The sequence below is a fragment of the Balaenoptera ricei genome, chromosome 12 (genome assembly GCF_028023285.1).
Source record: "Balaenoptera ricei isolate mBalRic1 chromosome 12, mBalRic1.hap2, whole genome shotgun sequence".
Classification (NCBI taxonomy): Eukaryota; Metazoa; Chordata; class Mammalia; order Artiodactyla; family Balaenopteridae; genus Balaenoptera; species Balaenoptera ricei.
The window spans coordinates 5176949-5199125 of NC_082650.1; the positions used below are offsets into that span (position 1 = coordinate 5176949).

General features: G+C 35.9%; 1 protein-coding gene across 7 annotated transcripts in view; it reads right to left on the reverse strand.

The window, feature by feature from the left end:
* Nucleotides 1-525: 525 nt before the first annotated feature.
* The window catches only part of QKI (QKI, KH domain containing RNA binding), a 138954-nt gene continuing 117302 nt past the window's right edge, over nucleotides 526-22177 (reverse strand). Inside the window, exons 5-8 of one of the 7 annotated variants that reach the window (XM_059940855.1) lie at nucleotides 14961-15048; nucleotides 13297-13596; nucleotides 10454-10528; nucleotides 526-6504 (exon numbers count right to left, since the gene is read on the reverse strand). In XM_059940855.1, the coding sequence (XP_059796838.1) occupies nucleotides 6488-6504; nucleotides 10454-10528; nucleotides 13297-13596; nucleotides 14961-15048 (480 nt within the window). In that variant the 3' untranslated portion in view covers nucleotides 526-6487. The other 6 variants (XM_059940853.1, XM_059940852.1, XR_009506113.1 and 3 more) reach the window with 6 other exon arrangements.

Below are 22177 nucleotides of genomic sequence, written 5' to 3' on the forward strand. Positions count from 1 at the left end.
GAAATTTCAGGTGCAAGGGAGTCCTAAAACTTAGATGTCAAGATAAAATCTCTGAGAAAAGGTTTCAGACCACTGGTATTTTTACCAATTCTTTGTTCAAAAAATTGATGACACTAATCCTTTTCACGTAGCCTACAGGATCAAAATTTGGTCAGCACTCCTTTCTTTTTTCTTACATCTAAAAACTATATACGAATTGTACCTGAGTTTCTTAATTAGAAACAAGTATTTGGGATGCACATCCAACTGAGAAACATTGTAGTAAGTCTGTTTACTGATTTCCTTTTCTAATCACTGGAAATCAGGGAAAATGTTATGATCAGCTTCTAGTGAAGTGAATCAGAGCTCCAGGATGTCACATTCTTCTGCTTTCTTTTAAATAGTGTTAAAAGCACCGATAGAAATTGAAAGTGAAATGTGCATTCTTTATTCTGATATTTATACGTGTGGTGTTTGTTTTTTTTGGGGGGGGGGTGAGGCATAAGCAGCATTTTCAGCTGCAGCTGGCTTGAGAGGATGAAGCACATGCACTTTTTCCAGTTGGTTTATTGCACGTCATGTACAGTCTTAACGTGGTTCTCCATTCACATAGGATTTGGGAAGACCTATTTCAACTTTTCTATGTACAATTTCCACAAATAAAATTCTAAGTGTTTTATACACACCACTACAATATAAACCACAAAAGATGTATTTGGTAATCAAAATTTCTCGATAATAGCATTTTTAAAAAAGGTATAAATTGTTTACCATGGGAGCTGTGCTTTTTCCCACAATGTGGTGTCTTTTGCCACGAAGGGACGGCAAAACTGTAAGCAATGAGAAATCCACGTTGTGTTGCTATCTGCTGCACCTACCAACTACTTCTCCTGAGAATCCATTCTTCCTCCTTCTCTCCCACCCCCTGCAATTAGTGCAGCAGAGACACAGAAAGGAGAGTACTACGCTTAGGTGAACCAGTTTGATTCAGCATTGAGTACCAGGTAGGCATATAATTCTGTTACATCTCTTCATAGCAAAGGCAGTTCAACTTAGATAATATTATGTTAAAAGAAACCACAGATAAAATTACATGTGTGTACCAAATGAATATTTCTAAAGGTAAAATTGTCTATAATAGGAATTATTTTTCCATTTTAAATAAAGGTAGTAAGAAACTTGTGACGATGTTTAAAAATTACCTTATGTACTTAGAAAGTTTGAGTCCAAAAAGTTTTCTGGGTAACTTTTGCTATTAAATAATGGATTCTAATTTAGCAATACATTTCTTTCTACTAAAAATCACTTGCTGGAAATACTACAGTTGCTAATTGTTATCAAGGAATGACAGACAGCTTATTCCAAACACGCAAACAGACCCCTCCTCCCAAACTGGAGAAGCCTTAGACTGTCATTTATAAACGTGTTAGACTTAGCTGGTAAGGAAAAGATTGATTTGGTAATGAGCAATTTAAATCTGTTGTCTGCTTTTGGTGTACTAGAAAATTTAGATCATTATTTATCCAGTAGTTTAGAAACGTAACCACCTCCTCTCTTGTGTAAACATATGCACACCTTGGCATTACGGACAGGGTGCTTCAACTACCCTTCTAGGTGGACCCTGCCCTACAGAGGGGTAGGGGTAATGTGAATATCGACTTTCATGCTACATTTTTCCTGACATTTTGCCTAAGAAAAAAATGCTTGGTAGTAAGTACATTAATTTCACCAACTTCTCGACTGAAAGCTTAACTTTCAATTGCTTTGTCAAGTACTAGTAGCATAAAACAATAAACTGCCTCTGGCATTTTATCATTCTAACAATTTGGTGATTCCATGTTTTATACTATTACAGCCTGTAATAAAAGTGGGTTTTGTAATGTTATTTTTGTCTTTTAAAAATGGACTTTTACAACATAAAAGGTGGCAATATGATTATACATAAAAGTAGTACTCTTAACTGAAAATGAGATGAGACTGCATTCACAGGCTTCAGAAAATGTGGAATTGTATAGAAATTCTTCATCAATTTCAGTGACATGGTGCCATGATGACTTGTATATTAGCAGCTTGAATGACATCTTCAGATTTTTACAGAATATATATTAGCTGTATGGCAATGTGAACTTTTACAGAGAGTAGCATAGTAAAGCTCTACCTAATAATAATGCATTGCCCCCCCCACCCCGGAGAAACAATATATTTGTTTGATCCAAAGAACCATCTCAATTATGATTAAATCAGATGCTCTCGCTATTCTACATATTTCATGTATGTATATATACTATGGTAGTACTTTGATTGGTTAATAGCATATTGGTGTTATGTCTTCTGTAACATGTGACTGATTTTAGCCCCAAATTTTAGAACTTTATAATAAATAAAATGTAATTTACAAAAATAAGCATTATTTACAAATGCAAAAATTCATCCTGAGAATTTTTATTATCCAGGAGAACTATTTCACAGAAAAGGAAATACCAGTATCTGTGAAATAAAAATGCACCTCAAGAGTTAAACTAAAGAATTGGTAAGTAGAGGTCAATTTACCTAGGCTGCAGCCAAGAAAAGCATGAAGATATTTAATAGATCTTCTTAAATTGACCTGCATGCAAACCATGATATATATAACTTTTCAAATGCTATTAATTATTCTTCTCCCTTAAACTTCTTATATTAATGTATTCTGACTGTATTTTGTAACAGGGTGAGACATAAAGCTAAGTGACGCTGTTTGATCTCTTGCTGAGGGTTCCACGAGGAGAGGTGGGTTTGTGGTTGTTGTGAACGGCTTACTCTGGACTGTCCTGAGACACAGAGCCACTCTGCCTTTGGCTTTACCTGGGTTTAGCCCCTCTAACAGGAGCAGCTGGCTAAAACAGTTCAAAACTTCTCTATAAAGGAAAAATGTCCAATTAAAACACAAATCTGAATAAAGGTAAGACATCATCAGATTCTTTGCTTTATGTGACCATAAAATTATCTACTTATAGAAATTTCAAAAAATGGTTCAACAAAGAATCAAACTGGTTTCTCGGGTATATCAATCATTATGACGAATCTCTTTACTCTTTATGCTGTGAGCAGACAGTGATTATTTTGGAGAAGGAAAAATAAGAAATGGTGGAATTAGTAATGCAGAGGCTGAAAGGCAAGTGGCGAGACTAGAAGAACGCCTCAAGCCAACACTACTTTGTTCCCGTCTCTACTGGCACCTACCTACCCCCCCCACCCCGAAGTAAAAGCCCAGGATAACCAAAGCCATTTTAACAGTAGTGTGCGGAACTGTCAGTCAGCTGACAAACAACATAAAAACAAGTCACGCTATGTTATCTGTGGTCACGTTCTTCAGGGTTAGTCCAGGAATTCAAGACTTTACATTCCTTTGTCTTTATTTGTTTATTTTAATTAAACACGTAAAGGTTAATAAACAGACATAGTCCAGAGTTAGTAGGTTGGTATTATAACATTTATTAAAATAATGCTATGGGTTAATAGAAACAGCAAAGAACCAAAGAATTAAAATGCAAGCTATGTAAAATCCCAACTAAAACCCGAAAGTGTCTAATGTATTCATTCATTAGCTAACTAAAAGCCCAAGAAAGACAAGACACCCAATATAATAAAGTACTGCAAAACAATTGGCAATTTTCAGTTATCAAAATTGTGGATTTTGCATTTTGTATCCTTTTCTCAATCAAGAAAAAAATTCTTTTTGAATGTTATATAACATACATATAAAACAAGATAGAAAAATACATTATAAACTTGTAACAATGGCTGTAAATACATTATCTTACATGTTTCTCATAGGCAATAGGTTGGTTATGATACATAGATAGCATGAAACTACTGAGATAATAAAGAATAGACAAAAATACATGTCAGCTGTACGGTAACATACAAGCGACACTCCCATCTACCCGCACTAAAAAATTACATAATACTGTCAGAAAAAAAAGTCTTAAAAACTACATATTTTAATAAGAAATAAATTCAATAAAGAATGATAATACTGAGAACCAAGGCATTCAGAGATTTCAAAAGTCATGCTTTTTTTCAGTTGATCCAAAATTTTGTCAACTAAGTTTTCAAACGTTTGTTCAGAGCCAACATTACTCATAAATGTCACACATTTATCTCATACATTTACTTTCTTCCCCATAAAAGACCTTTGATAAACATCTAAAATGTCCAGGTATAACATAGTTGAGATGAAACTAGATCAAATACTGGTATCGTTTTTAAACTATCACCTCAAGTGTTTTGAGTGTCGCAAATTTATTCAACCAACCAAACAAAATAAAAATCAAAATGGCACAGCATATATTGTAAATAAATCAAAACAACTGTTATGTGTAACAGAAAGACAAAGCAGTGGCATGTTAAACTAAAGCTAGCTGAATACAGAACAATGAATGTCTATTGCATAGTAAATAAACTGAAAACGGCTTCCAAGTGAGACAAGATGACGGAGGAGGTCACCACCAGGGTGCTTACTGAGCTTACTGCTGACCTGTGACCGTGACGCTGCGAAGGTCTGTGAGAGGGAAGGAGCTGACGAGCTGGGGAGCCACCGCCACCTGATACTTGCCACGTCTGGTACTGAGCAGTTAATGATTACATAAGAGTTTAGATGTAGGCTTTGTGCACAAATTGCTTCAACTACAAAACTGAACTTCGTAAGAAATTGGAAGTTTAAACACATGTAGTTGAGTATTATATGCACAACGATGCTAGTTTTTCACATTCTTTTAAAGTTAAAAAGGGGCGTTGTTGGCTTAGGTTACTAAAACCAGCAGAGATGGACTACCCAAGTGATCTGGTATGGTAGAAACAAGTCTGATTAAATATGGTTCATTTAAAAACCTTGTTTTCCAGAATGAAAAGCACAAAGATTCGTTTCTGTGAAAAAGGTTGCTAATATACTATTATTATCTCCAATTAATAATACAAAATCCAATACCCACCCCCCAACAAAATAGAGCTCTAATTTTGTAAAGTGGTGTTCAGATCACACATAATTTTTATTTCAGAATCCTTTGGACTAACATTAAATATCGCAATAACCAAAAGCACTCAATTATGATTTTAAAAGAATGTTTTGAAACTTACTTGCTAGGCATTAGAAAAGTTACCAAATTTTTTCACAGTATCAGATTTGGCAAATTTATATCAAGGTAACGTGGCAAAAATCATATAATTCAAACCATCAACTCATTTGTCTCCCCTCACATCTTCTTTCACATACTGGGCGACTGAGTAACATGCATTAACTTGTATTCTGAGGGAGGAGCTGATCTTACAAGACAGTTGACTAAATGACCATGAAGGAAAATAAGGCACTTTCTTTTCTTTAGACTTATTCCAATACTTAAAAAATAAAAAAAAGACAAAAAGGCTCTTTTGGTCTTTTGTTTCTTGACAACCACCAGAAAAAATCATTTCATGAAATAAAGGGTTTCTTTGTTCTATTTTTTTTTTTATAACACTTGAAAGTATAAAATGCTACATTTCCAAAAATATATATATTTTTTCTGCACCAGCACCCTTGTATAGTAAAAGTATCTACTTTTTGTTCATTTGTTTCAATGCACTACACTTTATCTACAATTTCATTACATGTATACAGCAAATAGGCAAGCATGGCTTTTACATCCTTAATGATTTTTTTCTATACAGGGAGGTTTAAAAAAAATATTTGAACAGTTTGCCCAGTAATGTGACACATAATGCATGTACCTTGTTCTCGTATATTTTTTAAAGGAGGTGTTGTAAAATAAAGGTTCAGTAATTTTAACTCAGATATTTATCTTTTTAAAAATAGTGTTGCAGTTTTGTTCTTTGCATTACTTTTCAAAATTCCTTAAGTTTTTCTCTCATGGCACACTTCTAATACTTCAAATTTTGGCAGGCAATATAAAAAACGCTGCAACTTCTGCCCTTTGAGGGCACTGTAGTGACTAAACAGCATATCAAATTTTGAATACTTTTTGAAATCACTTCACCAATGACATCCCTGACCAAAGGTTCATGCATGATGCATCATCACACAGTACATTCAGAGAGCTTTGACTCGCTATGAGAAGAAAAGATTCCTAGAAGTCTCTCACAGTAACTGCCTCTGTCACTGAGTAGTTAAGGGCCATGTCTCCCCTTCTGAAGTGAGGCCTTCTTACCGTTCGCTTAGGGCGGGACATTAAAAGATGATCAGTGCTGTGGGATGAATTGGGCCTTATTGCTTTACTACTATTCAGTGCAGGTTCTAGAACCACTTTCACCCAAACAGAAAAAAGAAAAAAACAAAAAAAACCAAAAAAACCAAAAGCTGAGTTGGAGGACAATTTCTTTGTCTTTTGTTTGGTTAGATGGTAAGACGAACGGACAAGTGCCTCAGCTCGCTGCACTGACGACAGGCAAGCAAAGGCGATTACCAGTTAACTGATCAGCAGGCAGGCATGGTCAGGTCATCATTGGGTGAAGAGTTCAGAGGTCAGAAGGTCATAGGTTAGTTGCCGGTGGCGGCTGGGTGGTTAGAAACAAAAAAACAAAAAACAAAAAAAAAAAAAGAAAAGAAAAGATAGAGAAGAGATTAGTTTCAGCTAGTGACGGCTTAATGACAACATGAAAAACTAATCACAACTAATAAAAAAAAGCATGTTTAATTCTGACAAACTGATTGACACCATCTACAGAATACAATAAAAATCATGACAATTTCATATCATGATTTGAACAAATGAAGGAGAGCCCACTCCCACAAAAAAAAACAAAATAAAAAAACAAAAAACAAAAACTGTTAACAGGAAAAAATAGAAATAAAATACAACTAACAACTAATAGTTAGTAGCAGTCAATGAAGAAAACTGGAAAACAACAACAATGGATAGGTTTGGTATACGGAATTCCGAAACAGTCAGTGCAGTTATCAGTATCTGACTGCTATTAAGCATTAGTATTCTCTCGGATGCAAGCATTAAAGCAACTATTAATGATGGATGTGATTATTAATAACTGATGATCAACAGAAATGAATCTAAAGAAATTTAAATTTCTATGAATAATTTGGTTCAACATAAACTCTGGGCCAAACAAGGTTTCTTTTGTTCAATAAATGTTTATTGCTTTTTCAATTATTCTATTTACAAACAACATGGAATTTCTTGGCCTCATGACACAATGCAATACTAAACTGTAGTCTAGCAGTGTAGGCAACATGGGAACCAGAAAAAGGCCAGGCCTTCTGCACTAGCCAACACTTTCCAGTTGAAAATACTATTTTACACATATAGAACACTTATAAAATGCACTTGCATGTAAACACTGTAAAATCCTGCCATTTAAAATTCTATACTCAAAAAGCTCTAAGTACATCAAAAAATAGAAGAAATTTCTAATTGATACCAATAAGGCATTTTAAAACTACAAACAGCTTTCTTTATTCAATTTCAAAGCTAATACTCTGCAAATAACAATAAAATCTGACATTTCATATACATTCCTGCTTTATATTTTATATTTTAAAAGAAGCCACCTGTAAATACTATTTTCTTTTGCAAAGTAACAAACAACAAAAAAAATTAAAAAAATTACAGTAAAACATAAAGTAGTTCTCAAGTGGAAAAGTTATCATTCCCAATGTCCTTGAGTTGCTCCTTCCTTAATCAACCTCTGTCACATTCTGCTTCACCAAACTTGGTCCACTTAACAGTAGTATGATTTTTAAGACTCATTCAATAGCTTAATTATTTCTACTATATTCTGAGGTTTGAGAGAATTTTCTGTACTGTTGCCATTGTGACTAAGGCAGAGGAGATGTAAATGAAAAGATACTCAGTGCAAAGGCAGATTCTGTGCCACTTCATAAATCAAAACCCAGCAGGTGTAATTTCACAAGAGTTTAAATGATCTATATAATGGACTGGTTTACCTTCATATAACAAAAATGCTTTCTATAGTCTATCATTTAGGATACCTTATAAATACTACAAAAATACTGTATCTTCAGTGTGACCAAATCTTCCCTGAATTTCTTAAAAATAAGTGGAATTTTATTTAAAAACTGCTATTCCAAAATCAGAAGAAAATAAATATTTAACATGATGTAGTCATACCACTTCATAGGTACTCCAGAAATATAGAATCTTAAAGCATCTTTGAAATCACTTAAAATTTTGATTAAAATTGTATTAAGTTTCTTATAACAAATTATGTAAATGATGGTTTTTGTAAAATTATTTAGAAAAATTCTGATTATGTTTTTTTGAGTGTGGAATACATAAACAAAGCAAACTACCATTTACATATATACCAGTAAACCTAGACTATATCCTCTGCCAAGTCCTGGCCTCCTACAGTACACACAGGTGTATCAACCGTGCAAAGCACTTATGGTTCATCACAACTAGAAAGTCAGTTGGTCTTTTATAGGCTTCAAATTCAGTTTTCAAATATGTGTAGAGGTGGGTTTACTTTTAGTAAAGAACTAGATATTTGTCAACCATGTAGTACTCTAAATGCTCATATAGAATTACATGGTTATATGTCTAAGGGCTGAGTTTCCTTGAATTAAATGAATACTTACACTAATCTTCCCTTCAAAAGATTAAAAAATAATAATTAAAAAAAAACCCTCAAAAATAGAGAAAACAGTAGTATCATAAAATAATTTAAGTATTTCAGACCTCTCCCTCAGACCCAACGAGTGCATACAGTGATAGTAACAGCAGTATATGAGTATTTGTTATTTAAAAAAAAAAAGTAGCATTTCGGTTTGCTGACATTGCATTTTTAATAAAAACAGTGACAGGACTAATCCAAACACATATAACTACAAAAGAGCCTCACGTGGAATGTGCTGTCATTTCCAAATACAGTAAAATCTTCCTAATATTTTCAACTATCTCAAGGCACTGGAGTATTGAGTAGACCAACAATTATTGTGTTAAAACAAAATTATGAGAAATCTCCTAAAAGGGGCATGCAGGGAAAGGTTAACAGAAGAAAAACTACTTTTAAATACTCTTTAGAATTGTTTTAGGCATTAACAATGTGGGGGAAAAAAGCTCTGATTATTCACGGAATTATTTGGTTTCCTTAAATAGAAAGTTACTTAAAAAAAAACATTTTTTAAAAATTTCCTCCACTAGGAGACTTTTTCTGATACACAAAGGGTGGTTTACATGCTTGTGCATGACACACTGACACTTAACATTATCTTCATAAATAATCATTGAGCTTGGGGGTCTATTTATTGAATAATCTCTACAAGTAATATATGTATTAGTTAAAAGTCTTCAAACTAACTATGTATGATGCTATCATCAGTGTCTTTGGGAAGGTATTTTATTCTCATGTGGACAACAGCTGTATCCAATATTTATCATCAGTATTCAAGATAACCATGTAGAACAGGTAGGTCTTTCTTAAGTTCATAGAAAATGTAGGATTGGGGTATAAATACATCACTTTCCACCACTAATATTAGATACTTTGATCAAATTAATTAGTAGGTAATAGATGTGCCATAATAGAAGCTTGTAAAAAATGCTTTTTTATCTTGCTTTGGATTCCTACCTTGTAATGACAAACTTAGAAAACAATGTCAATAAACCGAAACTGTCACTCCTCAATAAACATAAATAATTTTATAAAAGGGTCCAAGGGCATATATAGGACACAAATTACAAATGTTGAAAAGGAGAAAAATGAAGACTTATTTCCCAGTCACAGGTTAGTCAAAAAGGATTTTCAAACAGCTGGATTCATGTCACCACAGAGCTTCAAGAGACAGTTTACCTTCAGATAATATATTTTAGCAGCAAATGACAAAAATCAAAGGATCCATTTTGGTAAGAGAATGTAAGAATAAAAGGGAACTGATTTTCTGATATATAAAAAAAAATCCAACTTCATCAAAGTTATCTTCACAGTCCTTACTTTGCTGATTTCAGCTAAGTACTTGACATGTATACCCTTGTGTATACAGTGGTTCAAGTATCTTATTAAAAAGGAAAATGGAAACTAAATCTTCAGTTTTCTCCAAAAGGACACAGGAGGCATATATTCCTTTACTTCTCTCGCTAAAGCACCATCCGCTTAGTTCATTTTGCAAAACCAACCCAAAATTTCAGAACAATTAAAAGGTAAATTTTAGCAAAAATTATTCCTGAAAAATAACTAAGGCAACATGAAAATTTAATAGCTCCCCAAGGGGACTAATTTACGTTTTAGTAGAAATAAATCATTGTACATACTAATATAGAATTTAATAAGTTAAAATATGAAGGGAGGAAAAAAAAACACCCAAAAAAACCCAACCCTTAAACCTGTCAATTATTACAAATTAATTTAGAAAAAGAAAAGAAACGATGTGCAGGCAAGCAGTGATATCTCTTCCATCAGGTGTGGTGTTACAAATCTTATGGACACCCAACGCATTTCTCATAAACAAGAACTGCAGAACTAAACTAACCTCGGTCTGCGGTCACAATCCTTTGGTAAGGATGGACACGCATATCGTGCCTTCGAACTTTAGTAGCCACCGCACCTAGTTAAATTGCAATTACCAAGACAAAGTTAGAGAACATTCACAAGGGAAAAGAAAACAAACATTAACAGCAGGTTTATCAAAATGGATTTCAAATGTTCGTTTACTGCAAAAGTTTTCTTTTAGGAAACATGTTAAGGCACAGTAGTCTTAAAATTAACCATAATATGTTGCGTATATATGCATCTATTAATATTGCATTCATTTCAATAATCTTGGCCTTAACCTATTTTATCCATTCATTTACAATCCCAAGTTACAGATTTCATGAACTCTATTAGATCCAAACATGGTTAAGCTTTACTAGTCACATATTCACTGAAGTGCCTTTCTTGCAGCAGGACTACTTAAATAATGCCATGTTTAATACTGACAATTATTTGCTAACCTTAAGACCACTTCCAGAGTCTATCACTTAAGAAGGTTTAAAAGCAATTCTTAAAGCCTACAGATTGTGGTTCTAAACTTTGAGTCAATAAGTATGAACTGCAATGAATTAGGTGATTAGTAAAGCAAACAGTATAGTACACTTAGCAGTCAGTATACTACTATACACTCCTTTATAAATTACCGTTACTTTGTAAGATTACAGCCTAAACCAATTAATAACATACTTTTCCTTTCTATCAGTGTGCAAAAGTGCAAGTCAGTCACTGACTGCTAGGCTAAGCGTCCCTCCCACCCCCTGGAGGCTGCTGAGACTAAGCATTTGTTAAATTCAGATCTGATGAGGGTTCAGTTAAGACCGTTCTTGAATTCTTAGCCTTTCGTTGGGAAAGCCATACCTAAAGATAAAAGGAAGGGAATTAAAAATTAGTCATCAATGAAGATTTGATGCTAATACCAATCTCCTCACTACCACCAACACACATGTCTGCATCCGTTTTGAAGGGCACTGCTCATTTTAAAATAATATGATGAGACTTGATATATAGCATGCATGTTATCTGTGTGCAAATTTATTATAACATAGCAATTTGAAATATTTTCTCAGTTCTCCAAGTGGTCAATATCATGTTTTACTGCTTAGGTGGCAAAGCGAGAAATAAAATTGATAATGGAATCTTGTCATTTAGTACTCATTATTATTCATCTTATGAATGTCAATTAGGTATCTGTATATTTTGCTTTCAATTTTGTCAGTCTAATAATTAAGTATTATAAATAAAAATTTTCCAACACAACAAAAGCACATTGCTTTAAAATGAGAAATTTTACTGCAGTGCCTCTTGCTGTTTCTAAGCAGTAAACTGGTCCATCACCCCTTTTTTCATTTTAGAAAAACTAATCTTATGTAAGTATAATTCCACGAGGCAAAATCAGCGAGATCTTGCATTGAGAGTGCTGGAACAGCAGCTGGTGGCTAAGAGTGCCAGCCCTGCAGGAAGCAACAGTCAAACTCCTCGAACAGACGCTGTGCGTGCAGCAGAGAGGAGCTCTGGGGGAAAGGAGCAGGCATGGGGCCACAGCACAGAGCGTTAACAGAAAGGAAAACATAAAGGGGTTATAGGTTACATGTTATTTTAAAAATGCTTCGAGAAATATGCAACAGAAACAGGCCTCTCATAAACAGTTCTATTGTATAATTCTGACCTATAATACTTTTTACAATGATTTAGAGATAAATGGAAAACATGTACAATAAAATGTATCTGCTCATGAAACAAAAGGCACCTGAGTGCATGCACACACACAGATAACATACAGAGCATCGTGGCTTTTTTAAATTGAACAATGAATTCTCAAGTTTAAATCTTAGTGTCCAGGTTCATTAAAGACTTTCATATTTTTAGAAATCAATATTAATGCTGGGAAAAAAGAACTTAAAAGATCAAAGTCCTAAAAGTCAACAGCATGCACGCAGCACCAAGGTCATATACAATTCAAAAAAAAAGAATTCAAATTCTGTCTGGTAAAACAAAGGGGCAGCCCGGAAACAGTTTGTTCCACATTGACTGGTCGTGTTAGAACAGCTGCTGTACTCTAGTCCTTCATCCAGCAAGTCAATGGGCTGAAATATCAGGCATGACTGGCATTTCAATCCACTCTATAAAAAAAAGGCATCAGTAATGTCTTTTTCAAGCACACCACTTTTTGTTCATGTAAAACCGAGCGTTTATAGCATGATCTTAATTTCTGTCTCAAATGTGATTCTAATTCAGTGACTTGGTATTTACTTCATTCCATACTGTACTACTGAAATTAAGAGTGTCTCTTATGTTTAATATTAACTAGGACTTCAAAAGAGAAAAGCTGAAGAAAACTGAAGAATGCAACTATTTATCTGGTCCCTTTCATATTTTAAGTGATCACAAATATTAGAAAACACACATCAGTTTTAAAAATATCTCAAAAGACTTTCACACAGAAGTTTAAAATTTAGCTGACAAATAAATCTCTGACACAAAAGGAATCTAAAAACTGGGTGGTGGAGCTCATGAAAAGGATAGGCCAAGAGGTGGGATCTAAAACTCAGAATGACCGCAATGATGTCAAAAATGTGAAAAGTATTTTCTGTTTAAAACGTTCATCTCAAATTTACCCAACCAAAGTGAATTTCAGTCACCAAAGTGAATCTGAATAAATTTAAGGTACAATTATTTACAGGGGGAACCCTTATAAGAGATTGAAATAGAACAAAATTTAGTTTTCAGTCTTTCTAATGGAAACTTGTCTTGCCTCTCTAAAATGGATATATCATTTCAAAGTCTGGGGCAGCAGAAGTTATGAAGAAAAATGTCATTAACCATACAGGGAGAACAACTTACCTAATACACCGCTAGGTTCAATAGGGTACTCAAGGATCGATGTAGCTGGCGCCAACGTGTAGGGGTATTCATAGGGCGTGTAGATTAAACCAGCTTCGGGCCCTGGAGGGACTATCGCAGCAGCTGGGTGAGGAGTTCCGTTTGGCATGACAGCGGTCTGTATCTGTCTGATCAAAGGCATTATGGTAGGGCCAGCTGGCGTAGGGGTGCGCAGGGCAGCTGGCGGGAGAACGGGCGCAGGCCCCGTGATAACCCTTGGAGCGGCCTGGGCTGTGGCTGCAAGAGAAAAGGCAAGGGCTGCTACAGTGAAAGCGAAGAGATTGAGAAGGAGGCACAGGGACAGCCAAGGGCGAGACGTGGGAAACGAGAGGGAAGGGAAGGAGAGAGCAGAGAAGAAGAAAAATAAAAGGAAATCGTTAGTACATGCGCTGGTCACACAGAAATGCCAAAGCACACCAACCAAATGCAAAACAGCTTCCCCTTCCCCAACGTGATTGAGAATAAATATGCAAACATTAAAAAGCCACTGGGGAAAAAAAGAATGAGACCATTAAAACAGGTTATATTTACTTCATATATTTGATATATCTATGTTTTTAAGATTTCATGAGACTAATGGTGCATGCAGAAGCACAAAAAAACACTTGCATTAAAAGATGTTAAAAAATACTTGGTAATTGGAGTCCACAGAAATACAGTTTTGGTATATTTCTAAAGAGTAGCTTCAATTACAAATGAAGGAAAGAATAATTTTCATTGTATTAACTTAGTCAAATAACCAACAGTTATTAATTTCCTGCATCTGTAGGAATTAACTTCTTTATAGAAAAAACAATACAAAAAAATGTTTCATTCCTAAACACATGACTATTAATGACATACTCAATTTCACAAGTAAATTAAAGCCAACCATTTGTAAAAGTAACCACTCTAAACACACTAGGGTGTCTATATTTGGGAAAGTTGGCTATGTCTTTAAAATTCTATTTCTTTAAAAAAATTTAGTAATTTAAATGACATCATGTTCATATGAATGATGTGTAAAACTTAGACTGTCTCAAAATATAAATTTCACATTATTTCATTTTTAAATATAAAAAAGCAATCCTCTTACAGTTTATGAAAGCATGCACAATACATATAAAGGGGAAAATAGGATTAAAAATAGTATCATCTACTGCTCTCTGTGAACTCACATATAAAAAAATCAACAGAGAAAAAAATACTGGAGGAAAAATGTGCAAGCAAGGGGAAAGACTAGAATTCAACAGAAGAATCACTGCATTCAGATATATTCCAAATTAGCTTTTATTTTTTTAAAAAATTTTGTCCTTTGCATAAATGTAACAAACCAGAAGTCTTAAGTCTGTAGTTAACAGAAAATTTCCTGAAACTCTTGAATTTAGAAGTTGAAATTTCATCAAAAGAATAAAAGAAAAGTTTGTAAACTCAAAACTTAGGCATGCTGGCATAAAATAAAATCAAGAGAGTGCCCTCAATTCTTGAAAGCAGTAAAAATGGGACAGTTAGTCCCGTATCAAGTGACAGTTATTTCAACTCTTCACTTTGTTTAACTGTTCATGTATTGTGCTGCCAAAAGGAGAGAGGTCTGGGGACAAAACAGCCGAAACAGCTGTAGCTCTGAGCCTCAGTCTCATTCTTACGTGATTTAATGTTGGCATCTCTGTAGGTGCCATTGAGAATTGCAAGCTCCATCAGTTGCATCTTCTTCAGGCTGTCTTCTCCCTCCGCCTATACGTGGAAAATACAAGAGCACTAAGCACTTGAATTGGTCCATACACATCACAGCCATATCTACGCACAAACCTTAAAATAGGTATCGTGTGACTATAGCCATCTGTTTCAATCAGGGAAAAAAGATCAGGGAACCAAAAGGTGCTACATGCTGAAGCCCATTCTCAGTAATGGGATGTTGATACATAGGATACTCTCAACTGCCACCAGCTACATTCCTAACGTAAGCTACACTGATTTATTAATGTTCTTCTAAAAAGCTTTACTTTTAAATGGAATCAATGGAAATGTTAGGTAAATTAAATATAGTATAGTCTGTACAGCACCCATCACTTTGTTGAAGAGTCTAAAACTCAAATGTATTCATTAAAAGACAAAAAACAAAAACAAACTGGGATTTTAAACATGTAAGATTTGACTGTGGTATTCAGGTAAGGAAATTTGTTTAATTCTCCCAAAAGGAAAATTTAATAAAATCATAATCATAAGAAATTCTGAAATTTGTGTATATATTCTCGTTTCTTATGCCAACATCCCGCTCTCCCCTCCATTAGCAAATGCTATCAATTCTAAAGCAAATCCATCCTTAGGGTCAGCTGATACACTGTCCAAGCCAAGAAAAACTTAATAGTGAAACGGGGCACTATTAGTAATTATGCAACAGGCAAAACCCAGGGATGTCTCTGATCATCAAAATGTTTGGCCATTTCATTTACCTTGGATTTGCCCCACACCCTCTCCATTTACTGTGGTCACCCTTGCTCTTGTCATTATTGGTATATTACCAAAACTACTACAATAATGTGTTAATAGTATCTGTTCTCCAATCAATCTATGCACAATGGCCAGATTAACTGCCCAAAACACAACTTTCATCTTAATGTTTCTTGACATTCTCATGTCTTAAAACCCTTCATGGTCTCTTACCATCTAAAAAAAAATAATACATTTAAACTACCTATGGTCTGGCCCCAAACTATCTTCTCCAGTTAAATCAATCTACGTTCTTTACACATGTCTTATGCTATAAATCAAGTCAAATCACTCCGTTACTCATCCCTGTGCGTATTCCTATTTCCTCCGTCTTGAATGCTTCTCTGTGCTCCACTCTACCCTTCATCCTGCTTTCCAAATCCTACTCCATCCCTGCAGACTTCAACCTAAGTGCTACCTTCTCAAAGGGCTATCCCTAGATCGTATTTTTCTGCCCTGAATTAGTTTGTTGTATATCACAACTACCGAGCAAAGAACAAGCTCCTGGAGAACAGAGCCTATTTCCTATTTATCACTGCCTATCTTCCCACTCATCCCATCTCCCCAAGTCATTTGCTAGGATTTAGTTTTTAAATGACTGGTATGAGAAATCTTTAACTGTATTTACAAATCTCAAACGTCTAAATCCTGCAGGATAAACTTCAGGAACAGAAAGATGAGGTTCATCCCTGAAGATGGTGGCAGAAATGGAACTATGTGCTGCTCACATATTTTATGCATTATCTAAGCCTCGGGACTTAATATTTCAAAGGAAAGTAACCCAGTGATACAATTTTCTGATGTAACATTGGTCCTTCTTGATTCAAGAAAGGAGCAGGTGACAAACTTCTCAGTCCTTTCCTATTACACAAAACTCTGTCCCTGGCACTATAACAGCACATGGGGTGCTATAGTTTGTAATAAAGAGAATTGCTAAGTGGACTTTTAACAAACCACAAAGAATTTTTTTTAAGATAAGTGAAAACATCATGAAGACTGATGTGCCACTGTCGGCATGTTCCACTGCCGACTTTTCAGAAACATACTTTGCAGTAGTAGAAAATGGAGAAGATACTTGCACTCTGTGGAATTACTATTCCTTGATCCCTATGAACGTGTACAGATGAATGAAAAAAAAAGAATATGATTTATTTGAAAGACACATTACTTGCTAAAGATAAAAATAAGTAAGCAATGTCACTGGAAGAGAAGAATTAGAAATCTATTATGGGGCTTCCCTTGTGGTGCAGTGGTTAAGAATCCACCTGCCAATGCAGGGAACATGGGTTCGAGCCCTGGTCCGGGAAGATCCCACATGCTGCGGAGCAACTAAGCCCGTGAGCCACAACTACTGAGCCTGCACTCTAGAGCCTGTGAGCCACAACTACTGAGCCTGCATGCTGCAACTACTGAAGCCCATGTGCCTAGAACCCGTGCTCTGCAACAAGAGAAGCCACTGCAATGAGAAGCCCGCGCACTGCAACAAAGAGCAGCCCCCGCTCGCTGCAACTAGAGAAAGCCTGCGCACAACAAAGACCCAACGCAGCCAAAAATAAATAAAATAAATTTATAAAAAGAAATCTATTATGATAAAACTGCTTAAACTTGTCCACTGAAAACTAGTAATACTAAAAATTAAAATTTGCCACATCGTTTCAAACCCAAATCTATGTATAACAGAATACCAAAATAAGTATATAAACTATACTCTATATAAACAGAAAGAAAAGCAATAGGTATACCTTCAGTCACCATCCACAAGAAAGTGGAAAGTGGTACACATTTCAAAACGTCAGAAAAGTAAGAAGAAGAAATAAAGACGAAAGAAGAAGTGAGGTGACACAATGCCTCATACACAGTGCTGTACAAAGGAGCTAGAACACATGTTTTCACTGAACAGCTTCTTTCGGATAACAAAATAACCACACTCATTAGCTGGTGATGCAGTGTAAAACTTGGGAGGAAGGCAAAGATGATGGAAGAAATACATGTGTGCATGTGCAGGGCCTGTGCATGCATGTGTGTGCCTTTTGCAGGGTACAGGAAATGAAAAACTGATCTAGTGACATCAACAGAGGAGAATAAAAACCAGAGCAGCACAGCTTTCACTAGGTGGTGTCAGTGAAGTGTGTCATAATGACACAGTTGCTGGAGGCCACCAAGACTTACAAGTTACGAATTACGGTATGTACACTGATTTATATCACATTATGGCAGGCTATACTAGTATCTCCTAGCAGAACAGAGAATTTAGTTGGCAAAGCTGGAATTTGAACCTGGTGGTCTCACTCCAGAACAAGTTTCTCTCTTGCATCCTCACCACTCCTACCCACTCTGCACTCACAGGGCATGATGTTATGTGTCTCAAGAGACAACTATGGACTTTTGGGTGACTCTAGTTTTGGGATATTGTGAATAATGCTGCTATGAAAATTCTCCTACAAGGCTTTTTTTGTGAACATAAGTTCTTATTTCTCTTGGATAATTACCTAGCGGTGGAACTGCTGGGTCATGAGGTAAATGTGTTTTGCATGGGAAACATTATGTGAAGATTATCAAAACATTGTAACACATTTATCTTTGAAATAAAAGTTTAAAAATATAACAAACACTGATAACTTCTCCACAGGTCCGCTGCGCTGCATCTAAAACCTGTGACATCAGAAGTGTTTTGAGAATTTTTCAGATTTGTAGAAAAATAATATACCAATGATTACATAACATCCCCAGTGGGTCTGGTGGAATACTTCAGTAATCCAAACTATAACAAACATAAAAATACTTAAACTAAGTGGGATTAAAAACAGACTATAAACACACTTTTCTGAACTTTTTGGGGTTTGCAATTATGGATGACAAATTATGGATCTGTATAAATATATATAATTTATGCATGTATTACTTAATATACAGCTATGTTATCAGCTATATTTAACAGCTATGTTAAAAGTGATAGAAATAGATCATGGTTAATATTAGATCAGAGTAACATGGTTTTAATGTTTTAAAGTAGAACAATTTATATACTGTTCTACTACCTTATTAGAATTAGATATTAGATCTTCATCATCTAAGCATTTATGCTGCATAACAGATCTATGGCATTGGTACTTTATTATCCCGGAGGCGCAAAAAGATTAGGTAGCTTACCCAAGGTTACACAAGGTCACAATGCAAAAACGGCTTTCAAACCAGAGTACCTGATCCAAAGTCCTCATTATACCTTCTCCAGTGTCATGCATGGTGACTTAAAGTGTAAGTACTTTTTGAATTCATCAAAGAATTCATGTAAGAAATGAAGAAAATTATGTTTATTTGGTATTTTAAAATCTATAAAGTACACATTAAAAAAAAAAACCCACTACAACAGTGTAATTAATTACAACAGAGCTAAAACAAATGTTTATTTCCAAATAATTAAAGTGTCAACTAACACAATAATTTGAACCACTGCCTGTAATAAAAGTCCAAACTTTCCAGCTTAGCATTCAAGGTGCTGAACAACTTCTATGAGCAGCCCTATTTGCAAATGTTTTGCACTAGTCAAAATCATCTGTCCATTGTCCCCTAGAACATATACTTTGTGCTTTTCTGCCTCTAAGTTAGACAAGATCTTTTCTAGAAGCATGCTGTGTATGCCTCTTCTGAGAGCCCAGATAGATCACTGGCCTCTCCAGAGTACACAGCCTTTGCTAATCATTCCCACAGATAATGGTATCACTTTCCTAAATTTATGCTGCTCCTTTTGGGGAAATAAATCATATAGAGCCATGTGCTATCTCTTCTTTTCTATTTTTTCATGTGGTTTTTAGGAAATTTGTTACGTGACCTGTAGGCATGAATCAACTAATAACCAATAAACCAGTCTTCTTTTTGCCTCCAATACCTTGCAAACATGAACTTGCTCAATACATTTTAGAAAAATGGATTCTTACTTTTCTATAAATTTGAAGTCATGAGTAGAAAAGGTTTTCCAAGCATTAAAGTACATGACTTAATTCACTTGGAGAACAGGGCTGAGTAAACAGTAAAGAGAAAACAAAGAGTGACCACAGTTTATAAACAGTTTTAATACCAATCATCGCCTGCATCTGCCCTGTCAACTAAAGAAAAGTCTGACAAAGAACTTAAGGACTTACACTTAAATAGAGGGTTTTATATACAGGGCAGTGACATAACAGCATGTCTTTAAAGGCTTATTCTGGTATTTTGTGAATGGACTGTTGGGGGTCGAGTATGATTAAAGAGACCCAGTCACAAGCTTTAATCCAGTCCAGGTGACAGAAGAAGAACTGGACTGGGGTGGAAGCAACATAGACGGAAAAAGTAAGTTAACCTGACAGGACCTGATGACTGACTAGATACAGGGGGTGAGGGAAAAGGAGACATTAAAGAATGATGTTGAGGTTTTGGGATCAAGCAATAAAGAAGACAGTGACTCCATTTAATGAGAAGACAAAGGCTAAGGGAACTTCCAAAAGTTCTGTTTGAAAATATTAAGCTTGAAATGCTTATTTTAAACACCCCAGTGGAGATGTCAGGGAGACAGCTGAATATGAATCTGAGGTCTACTTTTCAACCTAGCCTATAAAAAGCGAGTAGAAAAATTATCTCCCACACCATTTTCAGAACATTTTTCTCCAAGATGATACAGCAATTATTAAATTTCAAGCTGACCTGCTATATGCTTTCAAATGCTGGGTCTAGAACTCTATATAGTTCTATATCTTCTAGGCCAGCTGGTTTGTTAGGCTCTAACCAGTGAGGGGCATTAAAGTGAGACTGCAGAGCTGGCTGCGGGGAGAAGGAACGCCGCTCCCTCCGGCGCCAACTGTTCTCAGCTCTGCACCTCGCCAGGGGCGGCTGTTTGCAGGCCCCACGCTCCTCTCCCAGCGCTTCTAGAACCGGCTTCGTCGAGCATCCCCAGCCCTCAGCCACAACCAGTGTAGCCACTCTTCTGAGCTACTGAGATTCTATCACCAGCCAAGTGGCACCACTTTGTCAGAGGTTCTCCCTCTGCACAGAACTTTCTCAAAATGTCTAAGATCTAATAACAGCACCATTCTCTCTCTTATCTCCCAGCCCTGGGATACTAGCTGCTTCCTGGAGTGTCTAAATCTGTATTATACTCTTATCTCCTTTCTCCTTTTTTAGTTCTCCACACCTATGTAACCAATAACTTTATTAATTCTCCCTGTGGAAATACCTGGTGTGGTTTCTGCTTTCCTGATAGAGAACTAGCTCCCCAGCACCACTCCATCGGGACCTGGACTTCCCCGCCTGGCGGTTACGGCCGCATCGGCTTCCTCTCCTGTCATGTCACCAACTTCACTCTGTGTCAAAAGTCTAAGTACGCTCTATGATGATCTGTTATTTCTGTAGATTATTCAAAGGTTCCTTGATTCCATGTTCCTTCCTTCTCCCAGTCTTCAATGTTCAGTTAACAGAGGCTAATGAGCACCTACTATGATGTAGATACTCTGCTAATGAGTCCAACACACCAAAAAAATGATATTCACAGATCGAAGTACATTAGAGAAATTCCCAGAATCGTTACAGAAATTCAATATCGAAAAGATGTATCAGAACTGCTATACTTAGGTGGAGAGGCAAAGTCAAATTAGCGTCGTTACTTCACGTGGGCAATAGAGCCTGCTTATCTTTTACAAAGTAAGCCCCTAGTTCAAATAGTATGCAAAAAAGGCCGTTTCACTGAAAAATCCATGGGTCAAAATGTTAGAGACACAATAAGGGGAAAGAAATCTTGTCATGTATTTTTCTATTTCCCATTAATTACACTATGCAATATACTCTGATTTAATCACAATTCCTGGTTCAGCAGCAACAACTTAACACAGATAAAGCAAGGTAAGGCAGAGAAAAAGCATGAGGCATTTTATTTAATCAGAAAAGCTTAAAACACTCAAACACACACACTCACTGACAAACACATATATACAAAGCTCCATACACTACATAAACTACATTTTATAAAGCTAACAAACACTTTTTTTTTTTTTTTTTTTTTTAATTTTTTATAACTACTTTATTTATTTATTTATTTATTTATTGGCTGTGTTGGGTCTTCGGTTCGTGCGAGGGCTTTCTCCAGTTGCGGCAAGCGGGGGCCACTCTTCATCGCGGTGCGGGGACCGCTCTTCATCGCGGTGCGCGGGCCTTTCACTATCGCGGCCCCTCCCGTTGCGGGGCACAGGCTCCAGACGCGCAGGCTCAGTAGTTGTGGCTCACGGGCCCAGCTACTCCGTGGCATGTGGGATCTTCCCAGACCAGGGCTCGAACCCGTGTCCCCTGCATTAGCAGGCAGATTCTCAACCACTGCGCCACCAGGGAAGCCCTAACAAACACTTTTTAC